This window comes from Sciurus vulgaris (genome assembly GCF_902686455.1).
Source record: "Sciurus vulgaris genome assembly, chromosome: 12".
In the NCBI taxonomy this organism is placed as follows: Eukaryota; Metazoa; Chordata; class Mammalia; order Rodentia; family Sciuridae; genus Sciurus; species Sciurus vulgaris.
This window is the reverse complement of record NC_136473.1, coordinates 77,496,341-77,509,821: the sequence shown is the minus strand read 5'-3', so window position 1 is coordinate 77,509,821 and position 13,481 is coordinate 77,496,341. Positions and strand designations below refer to the sequence as shown.

The 13,481-nt window shown below is 49.9% G+C and overlaps 1 protein-coding gene across 1 annotated transcript in view; it reads left to right on the top strand.

Annotated features, from left to right (window-relative positions):
• RASSF5 (Ras association domain family member 5) overlaps positions 1 to 13,481 on the top strand; it is a 67,423-nt gene that overhangs the window by 17,373 nt on the left and 36,569 nt on the right. Inside the window, exon 2 of the mRNA XM_079107729.1 lies at positions 9,366 to 9,487. Coding sequence (XP_078963855.1) covers positions 9,366 to 9,487 — 122 coding nt within the window. The remainder of the gene's footprint in view (positions 1 to 9,365; positions 9,488 to 13,481) is intronic.

The following is a 13,481-nucleotide window of genomic DNA, read 5'->3' as shown; positions in this document are numbered from 1 at the left end:
ACAGGCAAGCAGAACAGTGGTTCAGAAACTCCCAGGGTCCTGGCAGCCTCCAGAACTGGCTTAGCTGGGAGTTTCCATCCAGGTGTGAACTGGCCCTTTCCAAACCCTCCAAGGACAGGGTGGAAACCTGGGGGAGGGACACTCTATTATCCTGGGCAGTGGATAAAGCTCTCCTAACTCAAAACCCTTCAACACAGACTCTTTCTGGCTTTAGGCCATCATCCCCAAAGAAACCCATCCATCGCCACCAGCAGTGCAAAATAGGGAGTAAAATCTGGGGCCACACTGGGAGATAGCTCTGAGAAAGGACCTTTGAATAAGAAAACGGCTATTGAGAAGCAGCCAGGTGTGATGGATTTCCACGCCCAACCCTGCCGCTTGCTAGCTGTGAAATTGTCAGTGAGTCACTTAAACTCTTTAAGTCTCAATTTTCTCATCCTTAAAACAGGGGTAGACAAAGGAGTTGAAAACATGTCCACACAAAACCTGCACACGGATGCTTATAGCAGTTTTGTTGAGAACTGCCAAAACTTGGAAGCAGCCAGGATGTCCTGCTGTAGGTGAGAAGTTAAAACAAAACAAAGCAACAAAGAAAGAACAACTCTGGTACATCCAGACAACGGAATATTATGCAGTGATAAAAGGAGATGAGCTATCAAGTCGTAGAGAAAGGCAGGGGACTTAAATCCATGTTACTCAGTGCAAAGGCCAACCTGAAAAAAGCTGTCAACTGTACGATTCCAGCTCTGTGATGTTCTGGAAAAGACAAAATCGTGGAAACAGTTAAGGATGAGTGAATGCCAGGGGTTGGGGTAGAAAGGGTTGAGCACAGGGGATATTTAAGGATGAGGAACTACTCCGTATGTGCTATCTGAGTGCACGCATGTCCACATTCGTAGAATGAACAGCACAAAGAATAAAACTAAATGTAAACTGTGCGCCTGGGGCTGTGGCTTAGTGGTAAACGCTTGCCTCCCATGTGTGAGGCACTGGGTTCCATCCTCAGCACCACCTAAAAATAAAAAAATAAAATAAAGCCATTGTGTTCATCTACAACTAAAAATATATATATATTTTAAAAAGTCCTGTCCCCAATGTAAACTGCACTCAGGTGAGAACGGTATGTCCCTGTGGGGTCATCCACTGTGATATATGCAGCATCTCAGTGCCGGATGTTGGTAATGGGAGGCTGCACAAGGGCAGGGGTGGCGCATATAAAGAAATGGTGGGCCAGGCAGTGGTACGCGCCTGTAATCCCAGTGGCTCGGAAGGCTGAGGCAGGAAGATTGCAAACCTCAGCAACTTAGCAAGGCCCTAAGCAACCTATCGAGACCCTGTCTCGAAATTAAAAATAAAAAGGGCTGGGGATGTCGCTCAGTGGTTAATGCCCCTGGGTTCAATCCTCAGTACCCAAAAATAAAACAAAAAAGTAACAAAACAAAACAAAATAGCAACGAAAGCAAGCAAGAAGGAAAAACACTTTAAATCCCATCCTCACCCTTAAAGCAAGTATATGACCTTCCAGACATCATCTGCACACTGTACATATGAGTACAGGTGTATTTTATATAATTAGACCATAAAACCACCTTTTTCCTCCTTCAGTGTACAGTTTGGACATATTCCCTTGTTGACCAATGTTAATCTGAATTGTTTATATAATAACTCTATAGTATTCCATTGAACAATATATCATAGCTGTAACTAGTCCCCCGTAGGTGGCTTGCGGGTATTTTTGGCATTTTGCTATGGTAAATAATGATGCCATGAACATTTTAGTGAAGATATATTTAGACCCTAGTAAATGTACACTCAGGACAGACCCTGCAGGAAGTTGGTACCAACAATAAGGCACTGCCTGACATTTTCCCATGTCCTCTTCAATACTGGGCATGGTCACTTTGCTTAACAATTTTCTTTCCCTAAACTAGAGTATGATTTTAGAAATTCAAATGTTGAAGGGGAATGAGCAAGAAGGAGGGGGGGAGGGAAGTCCCAGGGGACAGCAGAGGGGTCTTTCCAACGTGAAGAGGGTTACTCTGCTCCTGTCTCCAGGTCACCTGGCACCTCCCTACTGCAGGGAGTGACACCTGGGGCCTTGTGCCTAGACTGAGGATGGAGGTGAGAGGAAGCATTAGGACCTGTTGCACCAGGACTCAGTAGAAGTCTGTGGGAGACCCCAGGGCCCTGATGGACTGTGCCCAGCATGCCTCGGATGCCTGTCACTATCACCACTGACCCCCCTAAACTTGGATTTTAGCCAGGTAATAAGAGTAGCTAAGCTGGAGTGGTGGCACATAATGCCAGCAACCAGGGAGGCTGAGGCAGGAGGCTCACAAGTTCAAAGCCAGCCTCAGCAATTTAGCAAGGCCCTAAGCAACTCAGTGAGACCCTGTCTCAAAATAAAATACAAAAAGAGCTGAGGATATGGCTCAGTGGTGAAGTCTCCCTGGGTTCAATCATCGGTATCAAAAAAAGAAAAAAAGACTAGCTAATTTTCATTGAACCATAAGTGTATATCACATGTTGCATTGTTATTTACATAATTGCCTCATTTAATTTTCTCAGCAACCCTACAAAGTAGGTACTGCTATCACCACCACTTAAGGGATAAGTAAGAGTTAGGACACAGCCTAGTGTCAGATCACACCTTGGTCTCTCCACTTCAGCTGAAGTTGAAACATCATGCTTTACGTGGTTCTCTCAAGCAATCCATATAGACCCCTTTTGAATGCTTAATGGAGAGTGGGCTTTTCCTACACTGAGCAGGGCCCAGAGAAAAGGGCTAGGGACAGGGTAGAATGCAGGAATGGAGCCATGGAGGATTAGAGGGGACTGTGTGCTTATAAAGGGAACTACCGGGTCTGCTGTGAGGGCCTGAGATCTGAGGGGCAATCTTGGGGCTAGGTAGAGAGGGATTTTCCTGGCAGGGGAGCAGGCAGGGCAGAGGTGATGGTCAAGGGCTGCAGTGGGTGGAGTAGACCTGAGCCACCCTGGGCCAGGAGGGGAGCAGAGGGTGATGGAGACCCTCGGGGTGGTATTTAAGCTGCCATAGCTGGCCCAGCACAGAGGCCCAGTAGAGTGAGTGATCCCCAGTGAAAGAATGGGGGAATTCTCAAAGGAATGTCTGAGAGGGTAGCAGAGACAGGCAAGGACTGTCCCCCTGACTTATTCCAAGAGGAGCAGGACAATCCTTACTCTTCTTTTAAAAACTTTTATAAATTGGACGGAAATAGTGGCACATGCCTGTAATCCCAGCAGCTCCGGAGGCTGAGGCAGGAGGACAGCGAGTTCAGAGCCAGCCTCAGCAAAAGTGAGGTGCTAAGCAACTCAGTGAGAACCTGTCTCTAAATAAAATACAAAATAGGGCTGGGGATGTGGCTCAGTGTTAAGTGCCCCTGAGTTCAATCCCCAGTACCAAAACAAAACAAAAAACACTTTTATAAATTGTAATTTTCCAATGCATATTATTTTTTTTCCAGATTTCCCTGTAGTACCTAACACATTATTTTAAAACTAAAAGCTATTTGTGTGCTAGTCTTGGAAGTCACTAGCTGAGGGAAGATTGATGAGACTGAAGATTCCCCACCAGGAGCTTCATGGGATGGGAAGGAAACCCATATAGTGGAGTAGAGGAAGCAAGCGAGAAAATAAATATTAACAGGGGACCTCCACATTCTAAGCCTTTTATGCAGCTTTTGACACCAAGAACCCCATTTCATTCTCAGGATAGCCCTGTGAACTGATTATTATGATTCCCATTCTGTAGTTGAGAAAATTATGCTCAGAGAAGTTCAGCAATTTACCCAATGTCACAGAGTTGACTGAGTAGAGGCTAGAGGCCAAGACTTCCCCAAAGTCTATTATACCATAGTGCAGCCCAGGTCCCGAAAAAGAGTGGGAAGGGGCTTGGGGGTCGCCTCTGTTCTAAGGTTGACCTTCTCCCAGAAGGCCGTGGGGGCCTGGAGAGTGGGCAGAGGCTCCTGAATTCAGAGGCCATCTGCTTCCCCTCACCCTCAGAAGGCCCTTTGCCCATGCAGGATGGGAAGCTGCTGTTCCCTGACATGGGAGTGATGGCAGGGGGACGTGGGCTCCTGGCAACCAGGCTCTGCATCTTTGGGACCTGGGCTGGAGGAGGGGAGAGTTGAGGGAGAGCTCTGTGTCCTCTTGGAATCTCGCCTGCAGCTCCATGGTGAACGGGCCTTAAGGCTTGCCTCTGGGTCAGAAAATTAGCCACTAGGTTTACAGAGTCACCTGGTAGTGTGTGTGCCTAGCATGATCTGTGCCTTTGGTGACTGGAATAGGCCAGAAGCTGACTCTGGCAGCTTTGAGGATTTAGGGGAGGTTGCCGTGTCTGCATTTTGGAAAAACAGTTCTCTAGTGCCTAGTTCCACCGGCTGGCTTTAGCCCCTCTGGGTCAAAGTGGAAGATATGGTGCCGTCCGGAGCACAGGTTGCCATTGCCTGTGAGCCTGACCCCCCTGTTTAAGGTGGTGACCTTGGTCATGAAAAGTAGGAGCAGAGCCCTAGGTGAAGGCAGGTGGCCCTGGCCTCAGACCAGCATTGGCCCTGCCAGTCCATGGCTGATCCCTGGAGAAGGTATTCACGGAAACCCCTAAACGCTTGAGCCTAAAGTCTCTGTGTTCCCAAGATGGCCCAGGGTCTGCATCATGGGTTGATCTGTGCTCCCCACAAAAAAAAGGTTTACTTAAGTCCTAAACCCCAGTACCTCAGGACAGGACCTTATTTGTAAGTAGGGAGATTCCAGGTGTAATTATTTGAGGTAATGCTGGAGTAGGGTGGTCCCCTAATCCAACATGACTTGTATTCTTACAAGACAGCCCTGGGAAGATGGAAGCACAGGGAGAGGGCTGGGTGAAGACGCAGGTGGCTTTTGGAGGTGTGGAGCTATAGGCCAAGGAAGAGGCAAGGGAGCCTCAGAGGGAGCCTCAAGGGAGCCTCCCTATTTCAGAGGGAGCATGGCCCCTCCAGCAACTTGACTTTGGATTTCTAGCCTCCAGACCTGGGAGACAAGAAGTTGTTTTAAGCGCCTAGTTCGTGGTGCTTTGCCCTGCTGGAGCTGGGGATGCGCCTGGGCCCTGAGGGAGGGCCTCCATCCCTCATTGTGGCTCCCTTCTTGGGAAAGAGGCCTCCACTGTGGTTTGTCTCCGTTAATTTCTCCTCACTTTCCCTTTCTATTCCTATAGGCCCCTCTTCCCAAACCTGGAAGTGTGTTTATTTTCCTCAAAACATCCCCTGGGAATGGGGACCGGAGCTGTAACTGGAAGGAAAGGGTAGAGAGGGGGAGGGATAATACTGTTTTGTAGACGGCAATACTAAAGAAATGTCATTTTTCCTTAAAAAACCACATTAGAGCCCAGGAAGGGTGCTGCCTAATCTTTTGCTTCCTCTTGGTGGCAAGACTCTTGTCCCATCAGTTTAGTGACAGCAGAGCCCACCTCCTCTTGGCCTCTGCGAGGAGGGCATCTGAGCTACCTATAGTCAGAGCCCTTGTTTCTCCTGCCCCACCTTCCTAGGCTGCTCTGCCAGCCAGCGCCTGTCCAAACAACCTTCCCAGACCCTAGTCCCTGCTTTGGGCTGTACTGCTCAGTGGTTGTGTGTGTCCCATCTGCCCAGCTAGCTGGCTCCCCAGGGGTCCTGTCTTACTCATCCTCGCCCTCAGGCCGGCACGGCAGGTGGATGTCCGGGCTCGGCACCTGGATGCTGTATCCGGAGATGATGGCGCTGACCATGCAGGGAGGCTGAACCCTTCCTGGGGCCTGTGTGACCCTGTTCCACCCGGGGCCCCTCTCTCTCCTCTTGTCCTGAAAGCTGCGGAGGAAGTTGGGATACCAAGGGCAGGGCCTAGCCAGGCAGCACCTGTGAAGAGCTGCTTGAGAGAAGGCTGGTCTGTGGGGCAGAAGCGCTCAGTCGCTTGGGACACAGCCCCATCTGGGTGCTGTGGGTTTCCCCACTCGCAGCACACAGGCTGTTGGAGAAGGCATGAGGGATCTGGCTTCATCCTTGCCGGCCTAAAAGCCCTTGACTTGGGGTTTCCAGGGGCCAGGCAGTACGAAGACGTGCTTCAGTGGCTTTGCTACAGCCTGTGATTATACGGTCTGATGGAACAAAGTCATTAATGCCTCTCAGTTCTTTTCCTAGACTCTCAAACCCTCCTCCTGGAGTCTCCTGTTGCTGGCTCCATCCAGCTCAGCGTCAGGCCTGTAAAGAGATATTTCTGAGGTTTTGGTGCTGTGTGTGTGTGTGTGTGTGTGTGTGTGTGTGTGTGTGTGTGTGTGAGAGAGAGAGAGAGAGAGAGAGAGAGAGAGAGAGAGAGAGAGAGAGAGATGGAAATTTTAAGAGTGATCAGTGGCATAGATGGTCATGGAGTGCATGGGTCAGCTGCGCAAGGCACTTGAAGGAGGAGAGAGAGAGCTTTCTGCTTCCAAAAGCCTTACCCAGGTGTGAGCCAATGGGAGCTCTCGATGGTCACCAGGAAGCCAGGGGAGCTCCAGTCCTTCCTCCTCTTCCCCATTCCCACTTCTTGGCAACCCTGGAGCATTCTTCCTCCCTCAGAGCGTGACCAGGAGCCCTACAGGTGTGTTCCAGAGCCGGAACCTGGAACAATGCTCTCCTTTGTGGGCTCTGGCCTCAGGGTTACATTATCAAAAATGTCCTTGCATTTCTGGACACTGCAGGCAGAATAACTTGGCTACATGTCCTTCTGTGCCTTCCCCTATGAAGGGTGAGGCTGTTTTTGTGCTGAGCAGATCTTCCATTGGGGGTCTCAGAAACACTGGTAGGCCTCTGCAGGTAGGGATGGTAAAACCACAGAGTACTGACCACCTGGTTCCATCTCCAGGCGAGAAGAGGGGCCTCTGTGGAGAAGAGTCTGGAAGGCCTGGAGACTCATGGTTCTGAAGGAAGGGACATTCTAGGCTTCAACTTGGTGCCTAATGGGGATGAGCAGTTGAGTTAGTCAACTTTTGTCACTGTGACCAAAATATGGGACAAGAACAACTTAGAGGAAGAAAAGTTTATTGGGGGGCCCACAGTTTCAAGGTGTCAGTCCATGATTGGTCAAACTCTATTGCTCTGAGCCCAAGGTGAGGCGGAACATCATGGCAGAAGGATGTGATGGAGGAAAGCTGCTCAGCTAATGGCAACTGGAAAGCAGAGGGAGAGAGAGGAGGGTCGGGGAGGCACCAGGGACAAGGTATAAACCCAAAGGCACACCCCCAGTGACATACTTCTTCTAGCCACACCCTACATGTCTATAATTATCACCCAGTACAGAAGTTCTTTCAAATTATTAAACCATCAAATGAATTAATCCACTAACTCAGTTACAGCTCCCATAATATAATCTTTTCAACTCTGAACATTCCTGCATTAATACATGAGCTTTTGTGGGGTTGGGGGCACACCTCATATCTAACTCATAACAGCAATAGAGCTTCTAAATGCCATCCCAGGAAAGTGGCCAGGAGCTTTAGACTATGGAGGAAGAACATTGCAGGGTCCTGGAATCCCTGAGCGTCTCCACATTTGTCTGGTACTCCCCTGCAGACCTTAGTGGCAAAGCCCATGCAAGGAATATGACCTGGCTGCTCATTTTTGGGGTAAGGAAAGAGGGCAGCTGGGGAGAGTGGGGAATCTCCTCCCAGATCTCCTCAAATGAGTGAGCAAAAGAACAGCAGCCACCCCTACTCCAAAATAGTGTGATATGTTAGCTTTAAAAAGAGACCAAAAGTGCAGAATTCGGGGAACTTCTTAGAAGGAAGGAAAGAGTCTCAGGATTCCTAAGCCATACTCAACCAAGAGTGGTGTTGTGGTTTGGATGTAAGGTGTCCTGCAAAAGCTCCCCTGTGAGACGATGCAAGAAGGGTCAGAGGAGAAATGATTGGGTTGTGAGAGTCTTTACCCAATCAGTGAATTAATCCTCTGATAGGTAACTGAAGTGGTAGGGTGTGGCGGGAGGAGGTGGGTACTAGGGGTGTGCCTTTGGGATATATATTGTATATTTCTCTCTCTGCTTTCTGATCATCTTGTGAGCTGCTTCCCTCTGCCACATTCTTCCACCACGATTCCTTGCCTCCCCTCAAGCCCCGAGGAATTGAGCCAACTGTCTGTGGACTGGGACCTCTGAAACCATGAGCCCTCAAATAAACTCTTCTTCCTCTACGGTAGTTCTGGTCGGTCTTTCAGTCTCAGCAGCAAAATGTTGACTAAAATAAGTGGCCCCCTACTCCCCAGGTATCCAAGCAAATCCAGGCTGTGGGGTCCCCTGCCACAAAACCCACCCTCCCCACCACGCACCAGACTTCACCATCAGGAGGGAAAGTCAAGAGAGACCCTGGCACCTGGCCGACTGGGCCTTCTGGCTGAGCTGTGGCATCTCCAGGACAGGCAGCTATGACCGACCCTCAGCCATCTGTGGGCACTACACCTCAGCTCTGAGCATTTTCCCTGGCGGAGAACCTGTGTTGCTTTCTTCACTGCCACTCTTTCCTTCACCCTGCCACCTCTCCACCCCTGCCTCCCCTGGCGGAGTCTCCCTGTCTCCTGGCCCCTTTGACTTCATCTTTCTTCTGCCAAGGAGGTTCCAGAGGAAGCCCTTGAGAAAGTTGGAAAATACCTGGGAGCCAGGCACCAGGTGAGCTGTGTCACTGGGCACCTCATTTAACCTCTCTGGGCCTCAGTTTCCCTATCTCTCGGGGAGTCCCCAAGGCTCTTTTCAACTCTGATCATTAAGTTACTGCTTCCATGGAAGGGAACGTGGTCTGCAAGATGTGTGCTTTTCCCACAGTTTGGGTTGCCGTTGACAGGACCTCAGCTGGGGCAGTGGCCATCTGGGCATTTCTGGACTGGGCAGGGTCCGAGCGTCCTAAGGCATTCTGATGAGGATGCCTTTGTCTCTGGAAGCACCTTTGATTCTTTCAGGCATCTCCTCCCCTACACCTGTGCACAGCCTCGCGCCACAAGCAGGACAGCTAAATCCATATTTTACAGATTGGCCAAATGAAGTCTAGCCAACACCAAGCCCTTCCCCAGGGATCTGTGGCCCCTGGTGACCAGTGTGAATTAGTAGAAAGAGCACCAGTCTGGAGCCAGCTGGTTTGATCATGAGGAAGTCCCGAGGCCCCAGTCGTAACAATCACAGGGTCATACAAAGAATGGCAGGTGAGAGCAGTTTGCACAGGTGTAAAAGCACTTAACTGCCGCGGAGCAGAGCTTCACCCTCGCCTGCCCTCCTGCACTGTCTTTCTGTTGGGAACTGAATGCCATCGCCCAGGTTATTTCTCTGGGCAGAAGTAGTAGAGATGCTGCCCAGGTCCTGACACCTCTTTGGTTCTTTCCCTCCAGACTGTAAATTCACCTGCCACCCGGAGTGCCGCAGCCTGATTCAACTGGACTGCAGTGAGCAGCAGGGCCCAGCCCGGGACAGACCCTCTCCAGAAAGCACCCTCACCCCGACCTTTGGCCAGGTAGGCAGCAAAGCACAAGAGCCTGGCTGGAGCAACCTCTGCAGGTGGCCCGGACTCTGTTTTCTCTCCTAGAAGCTCTGGTGATCAGGCTCCTGTATTCCATGTGCTGAATGTTGGGGTCCCCTTCTGGCCACATGGAGCCATAGACACACCCTTTCCAAGTGACTGGGGGCGGTGATGTGGAGAGCTCTGCAGAGACTCAGCAGTGTCCTGTAGTTCTCCCAAGCATAGATTCTGTTTTGGCCTAGGCCTCTGATCCAGAAGTGTGGGTATGGGTGGGGGCAGAGCCAGTCACAGAGAAGCCTCTAGAAGTTCCTTAGAGCCTTGTAGCGGTGGGGCTATTGGGGCTAAACCTTCACACACCATCCTGCCTTCAGATCATGGGTCATTAGAGACCTGAAGGTCTTGTCTGCCTGCCACTCAGCCAGCCAGGCCAGCTCATCTTCTGGAGGGACTGGCAAATTCTTCTTTCCCTGTGTTCAAGGACCAGGACACTGATTCCAAAACAGCTCTTGATTCTGGGTTTTGTCCAGGCACTTGAACTGCAGTGTGTCTGAACTTTGATGTCTAGGGTTTGAAATGGAGACAGAGGAGAGCATTTATTGATTATTGTGTTGAGCAGACATTTATTGATTATCTACTATGCACAAAACACTGGTGGTGGCAGGAGTAAAAAACGATACATCACAGTTGTCCTGGGAGAGCTTACGTTTTGGCAGGGGAGGCAGAAGACAGCCAAATAGTACACGCACAGTAAGAGTCTGAACCAAGTGGGTACATAGTGCAGTTGTTTCTACTGGGAGAAATCAAGGAAGGCTTCCCAAAGGAGGTGATCTTTGATGTGAGCCTTCATCTGAGAGTTGAAGATTGCTGAGCAGGGAAGTAAGGAGTGCTCCTGGATGTCATTCATTTATTCATTTGTCAGATGTGTTTTGAGCATTTGCCATGCGCCAGGCCGAGAGATGGAGGAGGGGGCTGAATGATAAAGGGAAAAGACATGGTGCCTGCCCATCATGAGCTTGTAGTAGGGTAGGGCAGGGACACTTTAAATAAACTCTGTGTCTAGGAGGGAACTCTCAGGGTGCTGTGAGGGACAGTCATGGGAGACCGGGATGTTATGGGGGACTCCCATCCAGTCCTGAGTCCACAATCTTTGTGGCCACAATGTGCATGATTAATAGTGTTCAAATGCCTGATCTGCCCTTGGGTGTTGCCAGCCGCCCTGCTGTTTCTCCCTTGCCTTCTTCTCCCACTGGAAAAGTGTCATTAGAAATCAAATATGACATATGACAAATGATATTGATTGGTCCAAAATTTTACATTTAAAAATTCAGGCTGGGCATGGTGGTGGCACACGCCTGTGATCCCAGAGGATCAGGAGGCTGAGGCAGGAGGATCTCAAGTTCAAGCCAGCCTCAGCAACTTATTGAGGCCCTACATAACATAGCAAGACCATGTCTCAAAATTTAAAAAATACATAAAAAGGACTGGGGATGTGGTTCAGTGGTTAAGCACCCTGGGTTCAATCCCTGTTACAAAAAAACAAAAAACAAAGAAACAAATCAGTATATCCTTTCCAGTCTTTGGAATAGTAACTGTTTCTGCATAGCCTGAATGTAACCAGGCCCCTAGGGCTGGAACCTACCTATCCAGGGAAGGGGCAGGCACAGCAGACACCCAAAGCGCTGATGAGCGGTGTCAATTTTTCTGTTGTTTAGGGATGCTAAGGAGGGAAACCAGGGCCTTCAAGACGCCGGGCAGGTGCTCCACTACTGACCTACACCCTAAGCACAACGGTTTTGATGAAGGAGGTCCGTAGATGATGGAGGAGGGAGGTTACATAGCACATCGCACAGCAGCAACCTAAAAGCTTATTTAAGCAACTCTTTATTTTTCCAATTTCTTTTCTCTTTGGGTGTTTCCAAGTCTTTCCTCTCTGTGCTCTCCCAACCCTGCCCATTCCCTGTCCTGGAGTCTGGTTCCACCCGCTACTTCCTGGATCTCCCTCTCGGGGTCTCTGTTCCTTCCTTGAGAGCAGCAGGTCTCAAAAGAGGTTGATTTTGTGTTTCCCCTCCCTCACATGTCAATGGAGACATTTTTGGTTGTCACACCTCAAGGGATGCTACTGGCCTCCAGGGAGTAGAGGTGAGAGATGCTGCTAAGCGCCCTGCAGTGCACAGGATAGACCCCACAAAAAAGAGTTGTCTGGCCCCAGATGTCAATCATACCGAGGTTGAGAAGCCTTGCTTTGGAGCAGCTTAGCTTGATGTGGTGGGCAAAATGCCCCAAGAGAAGGTCCTGGGGTTTACCGCACAGTGTCTCATTCTCAGAATGCTGGCAGTGCTTTCAAATGGAGTATTTGGAAGCAGAGAAGTCTCCTGTCTTCCGAGGGAGAGAGGAGGCAACCTCACAATCCCCTGGCAAGCTAAATCAGGGCTGTGTCTAGAGTAGATACATGATTGATTATTATTTTATTTTGTTCTAATTTTTGTGATGCTGGGATTCAAACCCAGGGCCTCATGCATGCTAGGCAAGTGGAGCCACATCCCAAGCCCCTAGAATCACATTTGAAATGTCACAGAGGAAGGAGCAAGAATCCCATGGGGCGCTGAGTGGACCTCAGTCAGCAAATAGCCTGGTGTGGAGCAGCCTGCTGTGTTTGCCTTGGACAGGCCTGACCGCGTGCTTTAGCAGAGCTGGGGTAGGACACAGCCTTCTGTCAATAAAGCCGGGCCCCGCTCCAGGCTCCCTCGCCTTTTTAAAAAAGCTTGTTTGTGCTGATTTCCGCCTTGACTTGATTTTCTGTCAAAAATCAAGATGGAACTTTCCTTCGCCTTGATGTCATTGCCAGGCCGAGTGAGTCTCACGTGCTCATGCCATCCTGGGGATTTGTTGTGGCAGAGGCCTGGGTCAGAGCTCGGCTAGTCCTGGGGCATGTGATTATTAGGGAGTCTCCTCTTGGTGGCATTTCTCCTCGCTGCACTTTAAGAAAAAGAAATTCATTGATTTTTCTCCATCCAGAGAGAATCACTCTTCATTAACATTTTTATATGTCCTTCCTGTACATTCATACATTTTTCAAAACATGGTTGAGATCATCCTGTAGATAATTATTTGGTCTCAACCTTTTAAAAGCAATAATCACAGAGCTCTAACCATCTTCTCTGCCATGGTAGGGGAAGGGAGGGACAGGGACAGGCACGAGAGGGGCGGGGTGGCTCACAGCCCCCAGTGCACACTCACAAGGTCATGTGCGTTGGCCTGTCTCTCACAGGTGTCAGAGACAGAGGAAGGGTGGCTGGTAGCTGCCTCTGCTTTTGTGGCCATAGGACCAGTTGTTTTGCAGTCCTTGGAGATCTCTGAGGGTCTATGATAGCTGACTCTTTCATAGGCCTCATTGTGTGACAAGACAAATCTCCTGCAAATCTACCCCAGATCCTTTTTTCTGTTTCAACCTGTTTGCTGGAGAACATCATTGCCATTAGCTGAAGACCAAAGTAAATTGCCCAAACAGTTGCAGTTCCTTTACTGGGGGACATACCTCAAGGAATTTGTATTTCTGGTGGTCTTCAAAGCACTCTTCTGTAATGAAGAACCCACCGTGGCTCCCCAGTGCCCTCACAATGAAGCGAGACCTCTGATGATCTGCTGCAGTCCTTGCGTTGCTTCTGAGGAAGGGGACCCTGAGGGAAGAAGCCTTTGTCCTTGCCCACCATTTGTTGATCCTCATCATAACCAGCTGTAGCATGGGGGAATCCTGGCAGCTCTGTCCCTCTGACATTTGGTACTGCTCTTCTTGGGACATGGAACACAAGATTACAAGAGACAAACAAGTATTCTCCTCCCCTTTCACTCGAATCCCCTGCAGCCAGGGCCCCACTCTTCCATCCAGCTGGCCCAGATGCCTTGGCCTCCTCCTGGCCCTGCAGAGTGCTGATCCGCAGCCCTGGAAACCAGGCTCCCAGGCCACTGCAAGAGCCGGCTCCTCCCACAG